Source organism: Diadema antillarum, unplaced genomic scaffold (genome assembly GCF_040938485.1).
Source record: "Diadema antillarum isolate AM-2024a unplaced genomic scaffold, OU_Dant_1.0 scf00000169, whole genome shotgun sequence".
In the NCBI taxonomy this organism is placed as follows: Eukaryota; Metazoa; Echinodermata; class Echinoidea; order Diadematoida; family Diadematidae; genus Diadema; species Diadema antillarum.
This window is the reverse complement of record NW_027271058.1, coordinates 676,211-684,814: the sequence shown is the minus strand read 5'-3', so window position 1 is coordinate 684,814 and position 8,604 is coordinate 676,211. Positions and strand designations below refer to the sequence as shown.

Below are 8,604 nucleotides of genomic sequence, written 5' to 3'. Positions count from 1 at the left end.
TGCCAGAACCAGGGGTGCGAATTGATTTGTGTGTGTGTGTGTGTGTGTGTGTGTGTGTGTGTGTGTGTGTGTGTGTGTGTGTGTGTCCCTGGTGCAAAATATAAAGAAAAAAATAGAAAAGAGTAATCATCTAGCATCCGGCGTTGAGGTCGCTCGCAGACTGATTTTTTTTTTTTTTTTTTAAAGGATCTGAAGGGGGGGGGGGGGGATGCGTTCGCACCCAACGCACCCCCCCCCCCCCCCCCCCCCTGGTGACGCCCATGTAACAAAAGACTAATTCAACAAAATGAGAGGCATTAATGAATAGCTAAAAACACTTACGTTTTAGTTCCGTTGTATCTCTTTATATCCTCAAACATGAATAAAGTAGGAAACCACAGGGGGAAAATAAAATTTTTTTATCAACTCAAATTCAAATGATATAAATATGAATATTTAGCCAAATATTCTACGAGAAATACATATACAACTGTATATATTTTTGCCGAGTGTGCCATATTACCTCTGTGAATACAGCACTCATGCCAACTGCATTTTAGTGGGAAATGCATTATGTATATGTATACATGTACACACACACACACACACACACACACACACACACACACACACACACACACACACACACAAACACACACAACACACACAACACACACACACACAGACTATATCTTCCTTTTTCCACCTCTTTCTCCTCACGCTTGAGTTGAATTCATTCTAGGACCACTCAAAGCATATGAATTTAAACATCTGAAAACTACACACCTGCACAAGAAAGAAAATACTCCTTAGCTAGAGCAACACATTTTGTCACTGATTCATTTTAATCAAAGTTATGACCTTGGGTTACATATGTAGTAAAGTTCATCATATACAGTGCCCACGTTTCTTGTACTTGGTCTATGCTGATCTTAAATCCTTTGTACAATGTATTTCACACCATCACCAACAGTCACCCAGGGTTCGACGGTCTTCTACAATATTTCTACCACAGATTTTTGGTACATTGTTGTATAGCGCCATCTACAGAGCAGGGCTGCCAACCTCTGGAGAACATAAAAAATACATTGTGCTCCCACTGATGCACAGTATTAATCCCCCCCCCCCCAAGAATAAAAAGAAAACAAAAGTGGAAAAAAGTCAAAGGCAAATAAAAAAACATACCTTGAAGGCAAAATCATACAAAATTTCAGACAATACGTATGCTTTTTTTGAATTGCATATTTTTTTCTTTTTTCATCTCAAAAACATATCATCTTACTTTTGATAAAGAAAAAAAACAAAAAACATATGCACTAATTGACAACTCTGTATGTGAGTACTAAAAGGCCTCCTTTCAACAGGCCCACGTGCAATGCTCATGTGGCACACATGACAACTGGGGACCCGACACGTGGAAGTAAAACATACAAACTTTATATGGCAAGTGGGTATCATTTTCTAGTGTACGTATACATGTACATACTTTTGACACATCAAGCTATAGACACCTGAAATTACCGACAGTATGAAATTCTTGACACCATGACATAACAATGCAATAGGAAATAAATTCATCAGGCCACATCATCATAGCATCAAATATGCTAATTACTTTCTATGGAAATGAATATTCATCAAATTGATTATAACTACTGTAATACATGTATTAGAATGTATATTGGAGTGATATTACCGAGTCAGAGATATAAATATCATACCTCATCATTGGGTGTCTCACCACATTAAACATCTACCCACTGTAGAGAACCATCAAACCTGATTGCTTCCACATTGCTGACAAAATACACCTGTTTCTTTTCTCTCTGAGTAAAGAAAGCACCACCAAACCAAATATTAGTATTGCAGATGACAGACTTCTACGCACAAATACCAATATCATACCAGCATGTCCATGTGACTGGAACAATAATTATTGATTACACCTCTTGGCAATAAATAGATATTATAAATTGATAGGAAATGAATCAAAATTAAAACAAGGTCCTCAAAATTTTGCATATTATGAATCTATTAATGGTGTCATTCACAAATACATGTACCAAATTGAAAATTCAATTATAAAAATAACTTTTAAGCACAGAGATAAATGTTATTCATCAGGAGGCTTGAGGAAAGCCCTTTTATGCTTCTTCTTTATTGGAGTGTCATCCTCCGTCTGTGAGCGATTCCTCTTCTTGGTAAACATCTTTCCCACAGTTCCGACTAAGGTTGAGTACCTGGGGAGGCAATGCAAAAAACAAAACACACAATAAAATATGGTTGCACAAATATCTATCAATCTATATATCTATCTATCTACGGTAACTATCTATCTATCTTAACTATCTATCTATCTATCTATCTATCTATCTATCTACTGTAACTATCTATCTATCTATCTATCTATCTATCTATCTACAGTCAACCTTGCTTAAAGGACAGTTCACATTCATATACATGTGGATTGAGATTATGCAGCAATATAAGTAGAACACATCAGTGAAAGTTTGAGGAAAATCAGACAATCTTTTCAAAAGTTATTAATTCCTATAGTTTCTGTGGAGTCACTGCTGGATGAAAAGACTGCTACAGTTGATGATGTCACATGCGTAGAACGATACAACGAAAATATAAAGAAAATTACACAAAATTTCATGAAAGGAAAACATTCTCTAAGCTTGTAACTGACATGGTACTCGCCCTGCCTTCTGAAAGAGACAAGTCATGTGCTCTTTTACTACACAAGAAAAATTCAAAGTTTTGAACGGATTGTCCAGTTTTACTGAAACTTTCAGTAATGTATTCTACTAATACTGTTTCTCAATTTCTCAGTTTCTCAATCAACATTTTTATGAAGGTGAACTTGTCTTTTAAGTTGACCTCGCATAAGTTGAATATTCGCCTAAGTTGAAGGTCTTTTCAAGTCCTCTTCTTTTTTTATTCTATTGATTTTAACCCCTTTAAGTAGAATTTTTTCTAAGTCAAAGCTATTACTTCAATCCACATAGATTTGACTTAGGCAAGGTTGAATGCATCTATCTATCTATATCATTTTATTAGTATCATTCTTTATTTTTTTAATCGTTCAAACATTGAACAAGTATGAACCATGTAAAAGGAATTCCATGAAATGGTTTGGGATGACGTCAAAGTCTGAAATTTTGCTGTTCACACAGCGACTGAAGACGTGATTTCATCACATTTATTCAGGAGGTGAGGCATTACAGAACAATTGATGAATCAAAGTTTTGGCTAAATATTGTATTGTCTACAGCAGTTGACACAACAAATAAAACAGACAGACACACACTGGTACGCAAAGGTTTCTTGGTAAACATTATAGTAATTGGCAATTGGAAACTATCACCTGTTCACGATAAGGACATCTTCACAATTTTTCCTTTTTAATTCAAATTAGCCTTGCATAGTAGATCCATACCTTGCTTTATAAAACGTTGTGCTTACCAAATGGGTAGATTGTTTAGTGAAGATAACAGGTGCCATTTGAAAAAATTATAAAATTCATTACAATAGTAATGTTGTAACTTTCTAAATAGTTTATCGATGAAAGTTTGTTGTTGTTTTTTTTTCAATGAAAACACAGTTACTAGAGTGAATTTAACTACTAGAAGTGGCAGGGTGGTTAAACAACCAGTGCATGTTACAATGTGACTGTGCTAAACACAACATTGTAACAGTTTATAGTGGTTTAAAAAATTAACAAATTCAGAATGCAAACATTTGTATCCATTAATTTGAATATGCTCATTTTCATACAAATTAATTGTGGTAAATACACGTATGTACTGTATGTTCATTTTTATACACTTCATTATTTTTGTGAATATGTTCTTGTTGGGACTCTCACACTCCTGGTCGAGGGTCAATCTTACAATCTTACCTTTCAGCCATTTCCTCATCAGAGACTTGGACTGCTCCTTCATCATCTTCATCTTCCTCATCGTCAGCCTCCGCTTGTAGATTCTCCATGAATTTCTGTGATCAAGCGAAACGAAAATGAAGCAAAACAAGGGTGGTTATCATACTGCAGGTCTGCCAACATTCCCACATCCAAATCAGGGTGATTCCACACAGCGATCACGGAGATACCTGTGTGCCACATGCATTTCAATGGCCGAAAAATAATTCCCCAATCAGGGAGATTTTAATATTCTCTTATTTAGACATGAACACATTTTGAGATATTCAGGGAGACTTTTGAAGAATCAGGGAGACTTGGCAGCTCTGATATTGACACCTGTGGCCAGGGAATACTTTTTGGCATAATTTCACATCAAAGGCACTGAAGAAAAAGGAAAGAAAGATGAATCACGTATACACCACAATCTCCACTCAATTTATATTGTTGAAATGAATAGAACTCAAATCCCAATCCCATCTGAGTACGTAATCCCATGATTTCTACCATGGCAATTACTCTAAAACACTAAATAGTTGGTGATTATTTTCATCATTATCATTTTTTTTTTGGTCAATCAGTTACAAGAGTTTACCATGAAAACAAAGAGAGAAAGAAGAAATGTCTTTGAAATACACATGCAAGCATAGGAGATTACAAAACTAGCTGATGAACATTTTGCAAAGACTGGCAATGCAAATGCACATCTGTAAACGCATCGCCATACCAGCAATTAACTGCCCACTATTGCATATAAAAATGATATAACCTTGAATTTCATTAGATTTTTACTCAAAATTTGGTTAGTTTATCAAAATCTCATGCAGCACACCTCAGGCCAGGTCTCAAGAAAATCTATCAAGCATGTTTCCTTTAAAATAACAAGAAATAGGACAAACTTACAGATATCTCCTTGGGAACAAGGAATTAAGAAATGAATGTGTATGGAACATAATTATCTTGGTTTTCCTTCCCAAGCGAGCTTACCTCAATGGCTGGGTTCATGCCCTTGAATGACATGCGACCGCAAACAAAGTCCTCGCATTCTGCTAAGCTGTCCACAGTTTCATATCGATTCCTGAAGTAAAAAGTCGTTGAAAGATTTCCATTGTTGATACAATCGAAGGAAAGAAAGGAAACGACACCTGTCCTAACTATCACAACTTTCAGTTCTAGTTCTTTCACTCAGTAGAAGTCAAAAGACATTATTGACGCTCCAAATTTTACACGACAGTGAGTATACCCTGCAGTCAACAGGTCACAAGGCCATTTAGACAATGAAGGGCACAACACTCCGCTCCCGTTCTCTGGAAAAAAAGCTTTGATTATTGTCTATTGGATAATTAAACACGATATCTAATCTGTTTTTGTTGCAGACAATGTAAGTTGGATACTTTGCAAAGTACACGTACTAAGTAAGGCTTCAAATACATTGTAGTCATAAGCATCAGGGGCGGATCCAGGAAGGGGGGGGCACAACTAATATTTCTGGTGCCACTTCTGGGTTTCATTTCATTTTTTCATTTTTATTTCTTTTGTTCTTAATGAGAAATAAAGAGGGGGGGGGGGTGCATGCGCATGTTGTGCCACCCTTTGGATCCACCAGTGAGCATGTGGTACACAAATACCTCTGCAAAGAATGTTGCGACTACAGTCTTACCCCTTTGAGATCAATTCTGGTAGATCCAAGTACCAGTGCGTGTCATCTATCTGGCGTTGCTTCTCTGTCTCTAGTTCCTCTTCGGCATCTTTCCTCGAGCGCCGCTGCATAAACTGAAGATTAGAATACAAACATTTTGAGGTTGATACTAAAACTGTTTGAGATACAGCACAGCACAGCATGACTTGATAAGCCTGCATCCCTGCTTGCTCAGTGTGAATAGGCTAAAACCAATAACAATCAACACTCGTATCATTTTCATTCTATGGGCAGACCTCAAATGAAGATGAAGTAGAAATACGATATTTAGGCAATAGCAATTCTATTTCATCAAGGCTTCAGTGATATACTGTATACGCCATATATTTCGCGAGTCTAAATTTTCGCGAATCGGGAATTCCCGACAATTTCGCGAGTGGTTAAATTCGCGATCATGGAGTCCTGCACTGAATGGAGAAATGTACATGTGTACGTCACATCCACATCGGGATCAGTCAATATTTTCGCGTGTCTTTAATTTCGCGAATTGCACCTGACTCGCGAAATTCGTGAAATATGAATGAGGAAGGAATTGCCCCACAGCAAGATTTGGGGTGAGAAAGACATATGTAACATTCTTCTTCTTGTGTTTATTCTGCCTCCTTCAATCCTGAAGATTTTTGCAGATTTACATGTGTGTGTACATGCAAGCATGGTATTACCGGACACCATGGTATTACTGGGCACACACATTTTTGCGTACTAATGACATCCTGTACACGCGAGACTTCGTAGATTAGCCTCAGAGAACTTTGTGTGGACCGAAATCACAAAAAAACGCCATATAAAAATGTAAAAACACGAAAAAAATCACATTTTACCTCAAATTTATAGTTGAGTGACCCACACCTCGTCATAGTTAATATTCTATCATGCATGTGTGAATCAAATTTCGTGACTGAAATTCTATGATGAAATCCCACTCACATACAGGAAAAATGCTGAAGATTTGAATAGAACCAAAAGATCACAGATCGATATCGGAAATTTGTAGCTATCATCCTTAAATGCGAATGATGCGGAATAGTTGTGCGCTACAGCCTCATTATAGGGCCCCGCAACTTATCACCTGCGCATGCAGCTCCCATAGACAAAGCAGGTAAAATAGAAGTTGTAGTGTTGTCGATTTCTCACAAGGTTTTATTGCATGAACTGTTCGAAATGTTCAAGACAGACATTTTGATTTTTACCGTAAAATACAAAATTTGAGCCTCATTTGCCGATTTTTTGTTTGTCATCTGCTCGGTGAGAATGTGTATGGTGATTTGTGGGATGAATTGTGATTCTGGTGCAAGGACTAGGTGTGAAAGACGTCGATTATTTTATTGCGAAAATCGTGTCCGGTAATACAATGGCCGATGCGATTTTGCACCACGCAAAAAGACAACTTTTTTTAGAAGGGGTATGTTTGAAGCATATATTCTAAAAACTGGAGCGAACAATTTACATAAGTAGGCTGAATTCGTAATTTCCAGGAGTCTGTGAATAAGTGGTGTTATTTTTAGCCGAAATTTCATCCTCTGCGTACGGAAATCAAAGCTACAAAAAAAAGAAAAGAAAGAAAAGGCGTCCGGTGATTGGATCTAGGGCCTACTCTCCTACGTATCACAAGGGCGGGCACCCGAGCACTGAGGTGAGTGTGCAGTGCCTGGATGCAAGTGCGTAAGTTTAATTGAAGAACAAGAAAAACCTTTTCAAGACAATCTGGGAACAGTCATGAGTCTGGATATATATATGCAACTTTCCCGTAAGGCATGGTCTAGGGATCTAGGCCTTTCTTTCTAATCGCCAGCCTATAGCTGGTGAAATAGTTGACCGAAAGATCGGTCTGTATCTGTCCGTCGGGGAATGTTCCGCGGAGACTGCGTCTGGCTTCACGGATCCCCTCCGTATAGGTAGGACGGCGTTAATGGCAAAATACAAAAGAGTCCTCCGGACAGACGGATCTTTCTGTCTAACAGTTAGTGAAATAGTTGACCGAATGTTCCGCGGGCGCGGAGATTGCGTCTGGCTTTACGGATCCCCTCCTTATAATATGTCTACGGAGGAAGGCGATAACGTAAAAAAAAACATAAAAGACTCCTCCGCCGGACAGACGGATCTTTCTGTCTAACGTTAGTGAAATAGGCACTTTCACTCAGAGGTGCCTGAATTCACACACATGCTGATTTTAAACAACGAAAATAGCCCGCTATTCACTCACGGCACTCCCACCCACAGTGTAGACAGCCGCAGCGCCCCGGCGGGGCGGGGGGGTTAATGGCGATTGTGAGATGCAGCGTCTATTCCAAGTCACACGCAAGCTTTTTCACACATAGTTATTAGTATCTTGTCTAACTATTACGTACACCATTTCGACAGAAAAGAAACAAACCAACCTTCATCTGAGACAAGTTCTTTGAAAGTCGAACATTTTTGCGTTGTCCAGATCCGGCCATATCGTTTGACAAGCTTGTTTCTTCAGCAATTCATCCTCATCCGTGCATACATGTACGATCTAAGTACAAATGTACAGTCAAATGTATATGTACACACGTTGGGAGTCAGGGCTATGGTGGCTACAAGTAAAAAAGAAAAAAAAAAGAACGAACGAAAGAAAGAAAGAAAAAAGAAAAGAAAAGAAAAAAGACAGACAGAAAGAAAGAAAGAAAGAAAGAAAGACACCACCACTCGATACTTCTCTAGGGTAGGCCTATATGGTGAATGCATGGTAGGGAGCTCATATGCCATTCCCTGCCATTGTTCATTCATGAATTCATGTCTTTATTTAAAGGGAGAGGGCCGAGGGGTGATATCGTCGATGTGGTGGTAATTTTTTATTATTTGAATACATCGCAGGGGCATCGATGGGGGTGGGGGGGGGGGGGGGGGGGTGTGGTCGGGGCGCACACAGTAGGCCTAGGTCCCGATCATTTTACCCCTCCCAACAAACGTGCTGTAATCGATTCCCGAGATGACGACAATTTCTTGCTTTTATTGACTGAAAATTTTCCAAATTACTTTC

At 38.4% G+C, this 8,604-nt stretch overlaps 1 protein-coding gene across 1 annotated transcript; it reads right to left on the bottom strand.

Moving 5' to 3' along the window:
- Positions 1 to 1,391: 1,391 nt before the first annotated feature.
- Positions 1,392 to 8,068, bottom strand: LOC139722664 (M-phase phosphoprotein 6-like). The gene is made up of 5 exons (XM_071633957.1): positions 7,979 to 8,068; positions 5,562 to 5,674; positions 4,889 to 4,979; positions 3,884 to 3,978; positions 1,392 to 2,219 (listed from the first exon to the last, which is right to left on the bottom strand). The coding sequence occupies exons 1-5, from the start codon at positions 8,036 to 8,038 to the stop codon at positions 2,093 to 2,095; spliced, it is 486 nt and encodes a 161-aa protein (XP_071490058.1). The 5' UTR covers positions 8,039 to 8,068; the 3' UTR covers positions 1,392 to 2,092.
- Between the last annotated feature and the right edge of the window lie 536 nt (positions 8,069 to 8,604).